The sequence below is a fragment of the Littorina saxatilis genome, linkage group LG16 (genome assembly GCF_037325665.1).
Source record: "Littorina saxatilis isolate snail1 linkage group LG16, US_GU_Lsax_2.0, whole genome shotgun sequence".
Lineage (NCBI taxonomy): Eukaryota > Metazoa > Mollusca > Gastropoda > Littorinimorpha > Littorinidae > Littorina > Littorina saxatilis.
The window spans coordinates 25712967-25729205 of record NC_090260.1 but is presented as its reverse complement, the minus strand read 5'-3'; the positions used below and the strand labels follow the sequence as shown (position 1 = coordinate 25729205).

Genomic DNA, 16239 nt, shown 5'->3' with positions numbered 1-16239 from the left:
AATAGAGGTACAGGGGCAAAGGGCTATACTGTGTTCTTGTCTTTGTGCCTGGTTGGAATGTGTGTGTGTGTGTGAAGAACAGTTATATAGTAAACAGAGAGTAGCACGCACAATTTTTGATAGGAGTAGATATAGATACATACAGACATGCATACATAAATTCCAGCCGTAACATTTGGTGACCCCGATTACTCTGTGTTAGTTAAAATTTGTAGTTGTTTCCCTGCTTTGCTAAATTTAATTTTGTCCCCTGTGTTGGGTTTTTTTTAGAATTTTTGGCAGTAGGTCACGCAGACAGAGATTTTTCGGATTGAATAGTTGTGTCGTTCATGTTTTGTTTTGTATTGTTACCGTCTCCAGTTTTACGGTAGTGCTTACTGTACAGTTCTAAGCACTGAGGGATTAGCTTCATTTTTCTACCTGTGGGGTCTTTCATTTCTCTTTCCTTGCTCTTTTCTGTGTCTTCATTTTGTAAAATATTTGGTAAAATTTTTTTTTCTTTCTGCTTTGGAATAGGGATCTATCTGTTGTTTATTGCCCTTTGCCTTTGTAAAGTTAATTAACTTTGATTAATTTTGTTCTTTTGGACTTGGAAATTTTATGATTTGATTTTGAATTTTTTTTGTTTTGTTAATGTGATTGATTAGGTATTGATTTTGTGGGATTAGTTTTGTTGATTTTGTAAGTTTGTTGTAAATAATTAAGAGAATTAGTGGTGATATTTTGATATAGACTTTAATTAGTTTAAGTTTTAGTTTATTTTTGATTTGTTATTTGCTATGGTAGTAGATTAGGTACTTTGAATTTTTTTTTTGCCTGAATTTAGTCTGCTGTTTGGAGTGATTGTGTCACTTTAATATTTTTTTTTTGGAATTTGTTTTATTTGCCTCCAACTACATTTTTTGTTGTCTTGTTGATCTAAATTAAGTTAATCTCATTAGTAGTTGTATATACAGTTATTTTAAGCTACTATTTACAACTTTAAATTAGTTTTAGTTTTATATGGAGTGTTTCACTTCATAAATTTTTGTTGGAACTTCGTTTTATTTTGCTTCCAACTGCGTTTTCTTTAGTTGGACTTGACTTATTTTGGCTTTGATTTTCTGATTTAGTACTTAGTTTGTTGATTAGTCTTAAGTTTTTACTTGTGTTGCATTTTTGAACTTTGAATTTTTCCTCTTATTTGTGGTTTGGGGTTGTTGTTTTGTTTGTGCTTGTATTTATGTTTTGAAACAAGATTCGTTTTTGACTTCATTCACTGGGTATCTGACTTTAATTAGAATTGTTGGATATTTTTGCATAAGATTTACGCCAAAACGTATTTGGATATGGTCTTGTGTTGACTATTGTATCTGGTGCAACATTTTTTGTGGTACTTGACAGATTTCAAGTAGATTGCTTGAACTTGCATTATTGTTTGAAACTTTTTCAAAACTTTTCTCTAAACTTGGACATATTTTAGTGTGATTTTGAGAGTTAAAAACTTGCACAATGGAGCACGAAGATGATTATGATGCGTTGTTTGAAAAGTTCGTTAAACAGGCAGAGACTTTGGGTCTGGCTGCAGATAAACGTGAGAAATACGTGAAAGAGAGTTTTGATCGTTTGGAGAGAAAACGAGAAAAAGAGGAAAGACAAAAAGAATCAGATAGACAAAAAGAAAGAGAGGATGCACAAATTGAAGAAAGTCGAAGACAAAAAGAATTGGAACGGGAAGAAAGAGACAAAGAGAGAGAACACCAGTTAAAGCAAAGAGAGCTTGAGATTAGGCAGGCTGAAATTAGTGCTGGTTCGCGTACACCGCAAAATGATAGGGATTCTCACACCAGTCTCCCTGCATTCAGAGAACAGCAAGATGATATAGACTCATACTTGTTTAGGTTTGAAACTCATGCAAAATCTCTGGGATGGGAAGAGACAAGATGGATCACGTACTTGTCTGCTCTCTTAGAGGGTAATGCATTAAACCTATACCATAGCCTTGCTGCTGCTGGTGAACTAACATACCAATCTTTGAAAAAGAACTTGCTGAAGACATTTCAGTGCACATCTGAAAATGTTAGACAAAAACTCAGATATAGTAAACCAAGCGAAAATGAACCGTTCCAAACTTTTGGAATTGAGTTGCGACGATTGTTTGATCGTTGGGTGGCGCTATCTGGGATAACCACAGATGTTGATGGTTTAACAGACTTGATTCTGGCAGAACAATTCCTTGAAAGTGTATCAGCCGACGTAGCAACTTTCATTCGAGAGAGAGGTCTTGTTAAACTTGATGATATGGTCACAGCTGCCGAGAATTACCGTTTATCACGGAAGTCAGGGTCTACTATTTTCTCAGCTGGTTCCTGTGTTCAGGAAGATTATGTTGGCGCTGCTTTTGCACATGGTGATAATCACGGGGGTGATCAGGAGTTACCGCGAGTTGGTTCTGGTTTTGCTAAGCGTAGTGATAACCAGAATGACGAGAGTTCTGGGAAAGTGACGTCTGATGCTCAGGCATATCCTCAAGGTGATGCATGTAAATCACGTAAACGTAGACGTAGTCGTGCGGACGGTCAGAACCATGATTCATCTCGACCGATCAAGAGCATTTGTTACTTGTGTCATGAGAAAGGTCATAAGATGCTACAGTGTAGATGGCGGACACATCCTGTAAATCCTTGCCTCGCTTGTGGTTTTGACGGCCATAAGTGGAAATCGTGTCCGTACAGAGCGATGGAAATTGGATTGTGGCGTGATGCTGGTCAGAGAGTTCCTTCACCCCGAGAAAAAGACACTTGTTTATTGTGTTTGAGGAAAGGACATTGGGCAGTACAATGTCCATGGCGTAACCATGCTCCGGAAGCTAGACTAAGGGAAGAGAAGAAGAATGCAGTTGTTCCGGAGATCGTTTCTCCAGTTAAGAAAGTTGTGCAAAGTTTGAAGCTGGAACATGGTAGTGTCAACGGGAGTGAGTGTACAGTACTCCGTGACACGGGTTCTACGATTTCTGGAGTGCGTAGAGGATTGGTGTCAAAAGACCAGTTGGTCAGTAGAAAGGTCACCTGTAAAACATTTGGTGGGGAAGTCCTTACTTATCCTCAGGCGAAAGTTAAAGTTGAGACACCTTATGTGTCGGGAGAGATGGTTTGCTGTGTTCTGAATGATCCTGTGGCTGATTTGATCATAGGCAACATTCCGGGGATTTCAGGCGATGCAGACTGTTTTCCTGATGTTGAGGGGGTTACGACTCATGCTACTCGTGCGCAGGAAAAGAGAAGAAACCCTCCTGATAAACCTGTGATTCTGACTCCAGATCAGAAGGTTGCGTGTTTGAATCAGGACTTGGCAGTTGTTCGAGAAGAACTCAGTCAGTTGCGTGCTGAACTGAACAGATTAAAAGGTGGTTTTTCACTAGCTACGACTGGAAAGAGTAGGTCAATTGAGACTACTGCTGCTGTAGGCCATGGTGGCAATCGCAGAAAGAGGTCAAGAAAATGGTTTGCTTGATTTTGACTACTTGCTTGTTTAGCATCAGGAACATGAGTCGTAGTACTATGTTGGAAGAGTCGTGGACTCAAGATAAGAAAACTAAAGATGCTAAAGAAAGACATTACATGAATGGAACTTATGAGTTAATAGAAAAACTCAGTGGAATCTTCCAAGAGAAGGAAGAAGTACTTTATCAGACATAAAGTAGTGTTGTTACACATATGTGATCAGTGAATAAGAAAGTTTGTTTCTTATGTCAGCTACGACAGTTTTGATCCGTAGTGGAATGCGATATAGACATTGTATTACGGTGAGTAGTTACCCTCTTTCACCTATTATCCTAAAGAAAAAATAACCTTGGTCGGTCATTTTTTTTCCGGGAGGAGGGGGTAATGTGACAAACGGATTTGCACATAGTGTATTTTGGAGTTATGGGACTCAGGTGTACAAAGTTTCATGGGCCACGAACTTTAAGTGGACACCGCACGGTGAAATAATGTCACTGACGCAGTGCAGTGGTGTCGGTGACCAATCAGAGCAGAGTATAGACCGAGGTGGCGTTGTAGAGATAATACAGGCTCAGAGCTTTGCAGACTGTCGACAGGAGAGGACGTGTCTCCTGATTGTAAAGTTGCTCACCGGGCGCTAGAGGTCGTTTGGAGACTCGTGTCGCGGTTACTGAATCAGTAGATTCAGCTGCTGTGTTTACAGGTATTTATTGAATTGATATTTTACTCGGAGATATTATTTTGCTCGGAAATATTGACTTGAGAAATGACCGGGAGAGTCATGTGTGAATTAGCTGGAAAACGTGCGCGGTTGTCAGCCATTGTTGAAAAAGGAATGTTTACATGTTTTTCGGAAATGAATTCGCTTATGAGTTAGCGGGTGTATATACTGTAACCGCATAAGATAGTTGCCGGTAGTGATAAAGAACGTTATAAAAGTTTATTCAAGTATGGAGACTTATGGTAGTTTAAACTTGTGTATTCTAGCACCCCGGGCCGAGTGGGTCACGGACGAATCCCGGGCCGAGAGCGGTCGCGGAAGAGGGAACGAGACGGGAGGTTCTGCCCTCATGCTCCAGCCGTGAGCTGTGGAGATGCTGGAGGGAAAGACGGCGTGAAGCGCTGCGTAACGGGAACCCCGTCCCATTCCACCACACGAGACAGTTGTGTGGGTGGGGTGAAGCAGTGTGTGCCACTGTATTTTGTGAGTACGACTGAGAGAATTTAACCAGCGTGATAGCTGAACAGATACGTTCCCGAGTGAATAACCACGAGACGTCGAGCGTCGTGGGGTTTGTTATCTGTGTATAACAGAACTGAATAGTAACAGAAGAATTGTTTGAGACAGTGTCTTCGTGTGTTTTGAGACAGACGGGCTTTCACGGAACAAAGCCTCAAGTGTTATACGTGTGTGCACGAGAACTGTAGATTGCATGACATAATAACCTGTATGTAATTTTGTGCAGTTTGATTTCTGTGTGTTAACAGAAATAGTACTTTCATGTTGAGCGAAAGTGATCTGTAGAATGGATGTAGAATAATATGTTTATGTTGTGATTGAACATTCAAATAGAGGTACAGGGGCAAAGGGCTATACTGTGTTCTTGTCTTTGTGCCTGGTTGGAATGTGTGTGTGTGTGTGAAGAACAGTTATATAGTAAACAGAGAGTAGCACGCATAACTTTTGATAGGAGTAGATATACATACATATCAGACATACACACGGAAATTCCAGTCGTAACAAAAATACAAAAGAATGTCGAAAGAATGTAACACAAATCGGCGTCAGTCTTTTTTAGACATGAATCTGCAATCTTTATCATCGAGAATAGATGGAGTCACCATCAGAGTGACAGTTATGGCAGATGTAAACTGGACTGTTTCCCACACCTGCACATTCTTCATGGCGAACATGCCCCATGACAAATAGGCGGACTTGCCCCCGCACGGGCAGGCAACTCTAGTGCCAGATAGCGAGCACAACATGGGAAGGAAGAAGCAAAACTTTCGTCAGAACTCGACCTTAATTAACGCACTTTCACTCGACACCAAGACTAAGTATTTGTTCTCAGAGGTAATACATCAAAACCTAAGTCAACTCCTATGCATTCATGTTACAAAAATGAAGAAAACACTTTTTGTGATCTGTACCACGATATATGGGCGCGCAACCTCTGAACTTCTGCAGGATATGGCGGGAAGAAGGGACACCACTCTCACATGGTGTGAATGACTAAAAGGTGGCAAACGTAAGAATAAACAGACAAAGACGGATGTGCCCCGGGGGCGGACTAGCCCCGGTCTCCCCCTATTACATTTTAGCTTGGAGGCTTAAAGGTTAATACATGAGTTTACTCATTAAAGTTGTTATTAAAATCGATGTTTCGCAAACAGATTTAAAATTGATTATGTTATATGAAGTCTTACATCGCGCGCGTATCTCCAGACTCGGACTCAAGGCGCAGGGATCTATTTATGTTGCTGTGGCGTGACGATGTGTGTGAGAGGACTATTTATGGCGCCATTTTGAGAAGAAGTTATGGCAAAGTTCAGGAGATATTCCCTGTGATATAATGACATTCTTAATTTGGTCATTGTGTAATTGTCATGTTTCGTTTTCTGTTGTTTATGCAGATTTGTTTAAACAAAAGTAATAGTAAATGTATCAATTGCAGTTGTGACTTTTAGTCTGCTTGGGTGCAACACTGCCAACAACGTTGCTATCGTGCAAAACCAGCAACTTTCCCTCACCTGTACTGGTCTGAAAGCTAACCTCAACATATACTGGTCCATCACTGACCCGTCCAACACAGAAATTAGAATAACGACTTGCAAACAGTGCCATCAGTCTGAGTGCCCATCATGCTCAGGCCCCATCGAAGGTTACAATGTGAGCAGGGAGAGTAATGACACCACACTGCAGTTTCTCAATCATTCACTGGTCACTGGCGGGTCGACGATCAAGTGCTCACGCTCTAACAATGGGACAAAGGCTACTTGCAGGCTGTTTGTTGTTCCAGGTAGGCGGGATTTGCTTGTCTTGTGTTTTTCTTCTATGTTAGGTTTACATTGTAATGTGAGCGTATTACTTTGGAATGGGTTCTACCCTTGTTAAAATTTCCTATAGATCTGCGTTAACTGTTCTGAAAATTGAAGAAATGCTAAGGCCAGAAAAAAAAGAAAAAAACAACAACATTAGGGATGAACAGACACAAACACAGACACAGACAGATACAGACAGACACAGACAGACACACAAACACACGCACGTACACACACACATACACACGCACACACGTGCACGCTCAAACGCACACACACACACACACACACACACACACAATCACATACACACGCACACACACACAATCACACACACACCCATACACACACACACACATACACACACACACACACACACACACACACGCGCGCGCACATTCGTGAGCACACACGCTCGCACGCCCATGCACGCACGCACAAATACACATACACGCACATGCGTGTGTGCACCCTTCTTTGATTCCACACTGAGGGGAGTAGCAGATTATGAACACTGCACACGGTTATCTTCTGTCTCCATCATTATATTTCAGCGTACAGATTTTCAGAATGCAGGGCAGGTGCAATCATTGTCACCGAGAATAAGAATTCGCCCATCGTATGTGAAGGTCTTCTTGCTGCACAGAACATGTACTGGACAGTTACGTATGGGAATGGAACGGTGTCTACCATCGCACAATGCAGATACTGTCAAAATAAAACCAAAACTTGCCCTAAGTGCGAAATAACTGACGCTGACTTCATCGTGACAAGAGAAGGCAACTCCAGTACACTGCTGATACAGACTAACGTCAGACAGAAAGACGGGGCTACATTGACATGTTCAAAGAAAGATAATGCGACTCAGAGTGACTGCAAGATTCTTGTAGTATGTAAGTATGATATCGGCTGCAAACCAACACAAATAAATGTTGCATGCATGATGGACATTTAAGCGAAACTCAGATCAGCATCTGAAAAATAACCGCACATAACTTTATCTTTAAATTGGTTTCATAACTTTTAAGAAAGCACTGTATGACCATTTGATGAATATCTAAAATGATGTTCACAATTCCTTGCATATGACATGTTTGTTTGCTTGTTTGTTCGGTCATTTATTTGTTTCTTTTGCTTGTGTTTTTGTTATCCTCATTACATTGTTGTCTTTTTTGTTTGTATTTGTTCTGTTTAATGACATGCGTTTGACCGTTTAGGTGCCTGCATGTTTCCCGAATTCTAGAATCATCATTAGCAGTCAAATGTTTGTCTTGTCATTTATCCCGAAATTAATAAAAATGTGCATGTTTTCAACAAAACGTTGCATGTATGTTTGCTTGTAAATGTTGCTATTTTAGTTTTTGTTCTTTCTTCCCTTTTGCTCAAATATGTGTTTCGTCATCGAATATCAAACCTCTACATGATATTGTTCTCGTTGAACGGGATATACGTTTGACTTAAGCAAATTGAATATGTTATATTAAAATAAGCGCCGATTCATGTCATGACTTTGACTTGGCATGTCAAGAAAGTGTATACAGCTTTGCATTGTCATTGTATTTAGATCTTGAAGAGGCAAACATAACACTCCATGACAACTGGACCGTGACAGGAAGTGTAACAGTGTCCAAAGTGCCTGCTTCTGACAATATCACCTGTTTGTGGTCTAACTCGGTCAACAACGAGGTACGTCATTTCTAATTGTATCGTTAAGGTAATTTAGGTTAGTCAGTCAGCTTACCTTGTTGGCAGGGCAATGTTAGGAACATACATAATTGCTAATTAGTTGGTTGTCTGGATGGTTGTGTTCGATCATATGGTCGACTGGCTGAATGGATGAATATCAGAATAGTTAAAAGTTGGTTGAACAAATACAGGTTGAGTGATGGATCGCAAGCCAGTAAATAAAACCGTTCTCAAGAGCGTCAAGTGACCCGCAATATTCCCAACAGCTATCCAGTCATTCTGTCTTAACTGTTTCTTGCAGTTGCACCATCTTGCATCATCAGCAGCGGCTTTCACGCCCTACAACAACAGTGACACAGGCAAAGCGTACCTCAATGTTTCGTGTCACCTAAACACAACACTGAGTCCTTACATGGTGGGGAGCAATGATATCTTTGTGAAGATACTGCCAGATGGAAGGCCGTTCCTTGCTGCTACCGTTACTGTAGGTAAGTGATTGTTCCCTGGCAAATGTTAACATTTTCTGTTGTCTTGAATTAATTATTATTTCATTCATAGCTGCGGCTTGTGTCTCTGTTGCTGATTGTATATACTTGACGGTGAGCTTGTCGTGGGTATCATGCTTTATCAAAACCAAACCTTGAGTGTGTTTGTACCGAACAAATGATGGTCTCTTTTCAATAATGTGTTTTATGTAAAAGTCGTTCTACTGTATAGTTTTCACACTGAATAGCCTCCTTATTGTGATCTTGTGGGCAGAGGAACCAGGTTCACTGATCTTAGACGAGTCTACATGTTTGTTGTCCGTGATGGAAGGAAGTAATCTGACATGTACTTGCAAAAACAAAGACGATACTCAGGGGTATCCGTCTGGAAGCGTTTTGTGGACAAACAACGCAGGTTCTGCTGTCCTGGAACTACCCGACATCCAACAGACCCAAGGTGGTGTTGTGCATGTGTGCAGTTCACTATGGGGACCATATGATAAGGAGTTTGAGACGCTCAACTACTCTGTCATAGTCAACCGTAAGTGAAACAAAACACACACAAACACACAGGTACACTAACACACTGACACACACACATGCACGCACGCACGCACTAACACATTGACACACACGCACGCACTCACATACATACACACACCCACACACAAACAAGCTCGAGCGCACGTACGCACGCACGCAAATACACTTACACACTGACACACACGCACGCACGCACGCAGTAACACACCGACACGCACGCACGCACGCACGCACGCACGCACACACGCACACACACACACATACACACACACACACACACACATACACACACACACACACACACACACACACACACACACACACACACACACACACCACTCAGATACCATTGAACAATTATACCTGCCCTATCAACTCCTTCGGTCCAAGAGATATGAACAGATACTCTTTGGTTTTATTAAAACAGTCTATACAAAGGAAAATTAAGCATTTCCAAACACCATGCTCGAGCAAGTAAACATAACAGAATCTGAACATAGCATACTTCTTTCTGTCGATAAGCTCTTGACTTGAACCAAGAACGAGCTACTGGATTGCCAGTGGCAGCTGTGGCAGGAAGCGTTGTTGGATTTGTCGTCATTGTCGCCATTGCCATTTTCATCGTCGTGATCCTCAAACGTAGAAGTGAGTTTTAATTTCATTTTTTTTTTAAATAACATGTTAATGCTGAAATAGCTTGGACAAGAAATTGTGTGCGATAATCACATCTAGCTGTTTAAGTGCGCAGTAGTATAGTCATTGCCATTGCTGTGGTCGTCACGTATAAGTGAGTTCATTTGTTTTAATGAAACGCTAATTCAGAAATGGTCTGAAAAAAAAAGTTAAAAGAAGAAAGCGTTTGAGATAATCACCTATGTGTTGACATGCGCAAGAGTCTAGTGGATAAGAAGTCAGCTTTCCATGTGAATCAAGGCCACGCCTGGTTAGTGAAAGGCGCATATTTCCCCAATCTCCGGGTCACCTGCTATTGCAGTATCCCATGTCGTCTGTGCACACACGCACGAGACCAAAATTAATACGCTCAAAAAGATTATGTCATCAATGTCAGAGTCTGCGGGCCTATAGTGACATGAACAATACCAAGCGTGTATTTCCTGAAAAAAGTAGTGTGGCTGCCTAAATGGAGGGGACAACTGTCAAACGTGTAAATGTCCAACCATGCGAAAGCACAGTTGCAGCTAGGGCATGAACACAAAAGAGAAAAAAGTATAACAACATGTCAATGTGTAATTACATTTTCTTAAAATGTACTGGGAAAGTAGCTTTCCCTTGACTTTTGTACCTGCTATTTTAAATATAATTAAATACAATACGAAAGTGTGATGTGCATGTTAACATTGAGTATTGCGTGTTGCGCAGAGGCTGCTTGTTTAACGATCGTACATGCTATTATACCGGCAATATAGTCCGAACACTGATTATGTGTATAGCGGGGACATGTACCTCAGTAATGTATGTGACATTGCTATTCCAGGGTCTAAAAGAGAAGCAACAGGAGAAAGGCGGGATACAATGCCTCTTGAGGGTGGTAAGCTTTCATTCGCGTTATCTTCTTCTACTTCGTCTATTATGTTTCTTGTCTAACCCTCCATCTGTCTTCCCCATCAATATGTTTTCTTGTGGTTAACTGGTGTTAGTTTCTTTTGTTTATAAACAATCACCATTGTCTTCACTAGGATTAACGTCGTGACTTCAACACCCAATAACCAAGTATCTGCTGTTTTAACATACTGTTTAGACACATACACTCACTGTAATGGCTATAACTGTGATGTGTGCTTGCTCACACCTACTTCAAAATCCACGACCAGCTAAACACGATACAATTTCTTGAAAGCATTTACCATAATTATCAAATAACCAAAGGGAAGTAATCGCTTAAACTCTCGCTTACTATATTACACATGTCGTATGCATAAAGAGCGATTACTTCCCATTGGTTTATTAATATCTTAACAACGCTCTGCCTCATTTCGTTTAAGATTCTAACATTTACAATGACAAATATCAGTGTCATGTTTATTGTTCTTTGATGTTTTCATGTCCAAGTTGTCTTAAGAAAGTTAGGAAACAAATTATGTTAAGCCGCGCATTTTAAGTGATCTAAAGGTGTCTGTTAGTTACCGTTGTGTTTAGGTAGTAACTGTTATGTAGGGGGTTTCACTTTAAAGTGGCATGTTTTTGTGTGTTTTGTGTTTTGATTTGTTGTAATATAAGCCAGCACCCTCACCCTACCACCATGATGTGTGTCCTTCCTTGTTGATCTTTAATATGCTAAGTGTGGACTGTTTTCAGAAAATCATATCAACTTCAACAAGTCGGGTTGATAACGAAAACATTAAGGACGCTTATCGTTAACAAGCACTTAATTGCAATTGAATATTGTGCATGTTAACGACAGGGAAGGGTAAGGGGTATATTGAGATAAAGAGAGCACACCTTTTATTGTTGTACACATACTGTTTTTCTTTTTTTCAGAATTTGAAGAACACATTAACGAATTATATCAACGCGCAGACGACCCAGCTCTTCCAAGACACAGCCCACAGAACTCTCTGGCCCCCCTATCATTAGCCAACCCTGCTGTCGACCCTCAAGGACCCGGGTCAGATGGTGCTCAAAACCACGTGTACGCGCAGGTCAACAAGGGGAAGAAAGAAAAGTCTGAGGATAACAAAGACAAACCAGGAAAAGCCCATGATGTCAAACAACTCACCAAGGGAGGGCAGACACAGAAGCATGCAGACACGGGAGATAAGGGAGGACCATCGCCAGAAGAGCAAGGTAGAGAAAGCCTTTATACTATTCGTAAGGAATAAAGCTAGCTCCGTGTGTGTTTTGTTCGTATGTGTACATTGTGTGTAATGTAGTCAGGCAACAACAAAAGGCAGATACATAAACCGAACACACACTTTTAAAGGAAGGGGTGAGACAGAAACTGTCTGAGAACAAAAAAATCAAAACAATATGTATTGCTACATTAGATGACTGGTGAATCGTTGGTAGAACACATTGTGGATTTTGTTTGTTTGTTTGTTTGCTTAACGCCCAGCCGACCACGAAGGGCCATATCAGGGCGGTGCTGCTTTGACATATAACGTGCGCCACACACAAGACAGAAGTCGCAGCACAGGCTTCATGTCTCACCCAGTCACATTATTCTGACACCGGACCAACCAGCCCTAGCACTAACCCCATAATGCCAGACGCCAGGCGGAGCAGCCACTAGATTGCCAATTTTAAAGTCTTAGGTATGACCCAGCCGGGGTTCGAACCCACGACCTCCCGATCACGGGGCAGACGCCTTACCACTAGGCCAACCGTGCCGGTACACATTGTGGAGCTGTTACACATTCTTCAGCCAGTATCACCTCGAAGTTTAGACGAGAGAGTAATGTAAACACAAACGTATCACATCATGAAATGCCGGGCGGAGAAACATCACATGCTCCCAGATGCTTCTGACAAAAACATACACACGCATGCACAGGGAATGTATTCCGTAAAGAAGCGCACATACTAACACCACACATACACAAATCAGTGAACGAAAACATACGCACTCAAAAAAGAGACTTTTTGTTTTCAGGCGCAGTTTACACTGAATGTGTGTCTGACAACAAGGAAGACAACTCTGTCACTAATGTGTACATGAACGTGGACGAGTCACCTCCCCTTCGCCCTGATCAGGTCTGTTGTGATTAACTCTATTCATGCTGGATTTATACACAGTCATTGTCTAATGACATCATAGTGTATCCAACCCGTGGAGTACGGTCGCATGCAATAAATCTGACAAATTCATTGAAAGCATCGATTTGTCACCAATTTTGCAGATGTTTAGCATTTACTCACTTTGCAAATCATCACTTCATTGATACAAAGAGGATGAAATGACAACATAAATATCATGCAGCTATTCTAGGGTGTTCAAAGCACCTACACATGCTGAAAACCCAAATATCGTCATCGGATGATTTTGGATCAACATTCCATGTCACCTCTTAGAACAGAATAATTATTCGAACATACATCAGCCGTGATAGATATACTTTCAAAATGGGACAAGAAAGCCAGTAATAAGCAGAACAGCAAGTATGTTTCTTTATGTTTAAAACCAATCCAATACGTTATCCTGACTTAGCAAGAAGGTAGTGATAACAAGCAAACTAAAATAGAGAAATGATTATGACATGCATTCAATATAATGATGAATATCCATCAGAACGTATACAAACAAAACATTAATCATATCATATTATTTACTCCTTACCTTGTTCATTGTATTGCAGGACACCCAGGCAGCAAAGAAAGACAGCGGTAACGAAGACTTGCACGATCCTGACCTGAACACATATCACAACACAGAGACGACCCGACACCAAGGAGACTACACAAATGTGCAGCTAGAGCTAAACGACGGAGAAGGGGTGACAAAGACAGCAGAAACCGATGGCGAATATCGCCACTTGCAATTGGCTCGACCGGAACAGTTGGACGAAAACCCAACCTATAATCATCTTGCAGAGGTCTAGAACTCGTGTCTTACAAAGGACATATTATTTGGGTTGGGCAACAATGCAACAAAACTAAAAACGTGGACCTTCATTGTATTGTGGATTTTATTTCCAACTTTGCACGTGTTTAAATATGTTGGTAAGCAAGTTATTCATGTGTTTTTTTGCACCAGAAATATTTGTTATCTGCAGTTAAACGTGTTGAACTTTTCAACCGCGAAAAAAAGTAGTTTACACAAGACATGCAAGTGCACCTGCTATGCTATTGTGTATATACTAGGTGTGTATATTATCCTTGTAACCATACGATTACGTACTAATCAGATGATGTCATGGGACAGAGTTTTCTTCCACACAGGTTATGTTCAGACATTGACAGATTATGTTGAGTATCTAACGCGTTAACGAAGCTGTTATTGTGGCAAAAATGTGTGTGGGAAAATTCAAATACGGGAAACCAATAGAAATTGTGTGCATGTTTAATTCAGAGTTAGATTTGCGACACATATAGACTGAGAATAATGGTAATTGTAAAATATTTTAATAAAATTGTCCATTGTTGGTATTTGTCCATGATAGAGGTGAAAAGATTAGGGCAAAAGAAGTAAATTTAAATGTATGGTTTTTTTTTCAAACCCTATCTTTAAGCTGTTGATTTAAAAAAATGTAAGAAAAAAGAAAAAAGAAAGAGGGAGAAGGAAAAAAAAAGAAAAAAAAAGGAAACTGAGCTGAACATTAGGAATAAATTTATGTTATGATTATTTTTATGTATTTATTTATTTAAACATATTAGTTTACTGATAAAGTTTGTTGATTTAAAAATGTACACATTTGACAGAGAAAAGAAAAGACCTATGAAGAAGGTTTGCTCAAAGCCACACACCAAAAAAAAAAAAAGAAAAAAAAAGGCAAAAAATAATTGTAGTAGCAAACCTGCATGCAACTGAGGTTAAAAAAAGAAAAAAGAAAAAAAAAGGAAAAAAACAAGCTGTCGGGTGTTAACGCCTCCTGCTAGTGACTGGCTTGTAATGTCTCGTGGGAAAGTTCCATACGTAAAATTATTTTCTACGTGGCATTATATGCCAGTCACTAGCGAGGTGTGTGTCTCATGCACATGGAACACGTGTCAATACTTGTTCACGAAAAAGCATGGGTACCACTCTTTCATAACCTTTACTAATCCGACAACATTATTCCCGAACATCGTCTATTGCAGAGGCGTGCCTTGTCCATGTATGTCATTGATATGTACAGTGCTACCTATTTACAGCAGTGTATGTAGTGTTTATAGGAAAATATGACTTTTGTTCTCTTCTTTATTACATTTAGTCAAGTTTTGACTAAATGTTTTAACGTAGAGGGGGAATCGAGACGAGGGTCGTGGTGTATGTGCGTGCGAGCATGTGTGTGTGTGTGTGTGTGTGTGTGTGTGTGTGTGTGTGTGTGTGTGTGTGTGTGTGTGTGTCTGTCTGTCTCTGTGTGTGTGTAGAGCGATTCAGACTAAACTACTCAACCGATCTTTATGAAATTTGACAGGAGAGTTCCTGGGTATGAAATCCCCAGACGTTTTATTCATTTTTTTGATAAATGTCTTTTATGACGTCATATCCGGCTTTTTGTGAAAGTTGAGGCGGCACTGTCACGCTCTCATTTTTCAACCAAATTGGTTGACATTTTGGTCAAGTAATCTTCGACGAAGCCCGGACTTCGGTATTGCATTTTAGCTTGGTGACTTAAAAATTAATTAATGACTTTGGTCATTAAAAATCTGAAAATTGTAAAAAAAAATAAAAATTTATAAAACGATCCAACTTTACGTTCATCTTATTCTCCATCATTTTCTGATTCCAAAAACATATAAATATGTTATATTTGGATTAAAAACAAGCTCTGAAAATTAAATATATAAAAATTATTATCAAAATTAAATTGTCGAAATCAATTTAAAAACACTTTCATCTTATTCCTTGTCGGTTCCTGATTCCAAAAACATATAGATATGATATGTTTGGATTAAAAACACGCTCAGAAAGTTAAAACAAAGAGAGGTACAGAAAAGCGTGCTATCCTTCTTAGCGCAACTACTACCCCGCTCTTCTTGTCAATTTCACTGCCTTTGCCATGAGCGGTGGACTGACGATGCTACGAGTATACGGTCTTGCTGAAAAATGGCATTGCGTTCAGTTTCATTCTGTGAGTTCGACAGCTACTTGACTAAATGTTGTATTTTCGCCTTACGCGACTTGTTAATAGTATGTGCGTCCGCACTAAGTGGTTGTATAAGGGACATGCAGGTTGTAAGATTAGGCTTTGCCTGCAACCTCTATCCTTTTGTAATAAAGTTCAGTTTCAGTTTCAGTGTCAGCACATCACATTGTGCGTTCTTCTTCTTCAGCGTTAAATAATTTGTCTGGTTACGTGTGAGCTCGTTTGCCCATTTGGGTTCCCCACACCATACTCTGA

General features: G+C 40.2%; 1 protein-coding gene and 2 long non-coding RNA genes across 3 annotated transcripts in view; all 3 read left to right on the top strand.

Annotated features, from left to right (window-relative positions):
- LOC138950657 (uncharacterized) overlaps positions 1-26 on the top strand; it is a 1210-nt gene extending 1184 nt beyond the window's left edge. The window contains exon 2 of the long non-coding RNA XR_011450764.1: positions 1-26. This exon is cut by the window's left edge and continues 581 nt beyond it. This is a non-coding gene — a long non-coding RNA (uncharacterized lncRNA).
- LOC138950658 (uncharacterized) overlaps positions 1-14586 on the top strand; it is a 17106-nt gene extending 2520 nt beyond the window's left edge. The window contains exons 2-11 of the mRNA XM_070322367.1: positions 6158-6502; positions 7079-7417; positions 8089-8210; positions 8512-8698; positions 8970-9236; positions 9761-9883; positions 10734-10787; positions 11738-12043; positions 12849-12949; positions 13552-14586. Of these exons, the coding sequence (XP_070178468.1) occupies positions 6158-6502; positions 7079-7417; positions 8089-8210; positions 8512-8698; positions 8970-9236; positions 9761-9883; positions 10734-10787; positions 11738-12043; positions 12849-12949; positions 13552-13794 (2087 nt within the window). The 3' untranslated portion in view covers positions 13795-14586. The remainder of the gene's footprint in view (positions 1-6157; positions 6503-7078; positions 7418-8088; positions 8211-8511; positions 8699-8969; positions 9237-9760; positions 9884-10733; positions 10788-11737; positions 12044-12848; positions 12950-13551) is intronic.
- On the top strand, positions 2024-5076 carry LOC138950656 (uncharacterized). The gene is made up of 2 exons (XR_011450763.1): positions 2024-4185; positions 4470-5076. It is a non-coding gene; the product is annotated as an uncharacterized lncRNA (long non-coding RNA).
- Positions 14587-16239: the final 1653 nt, after the last annotated feature.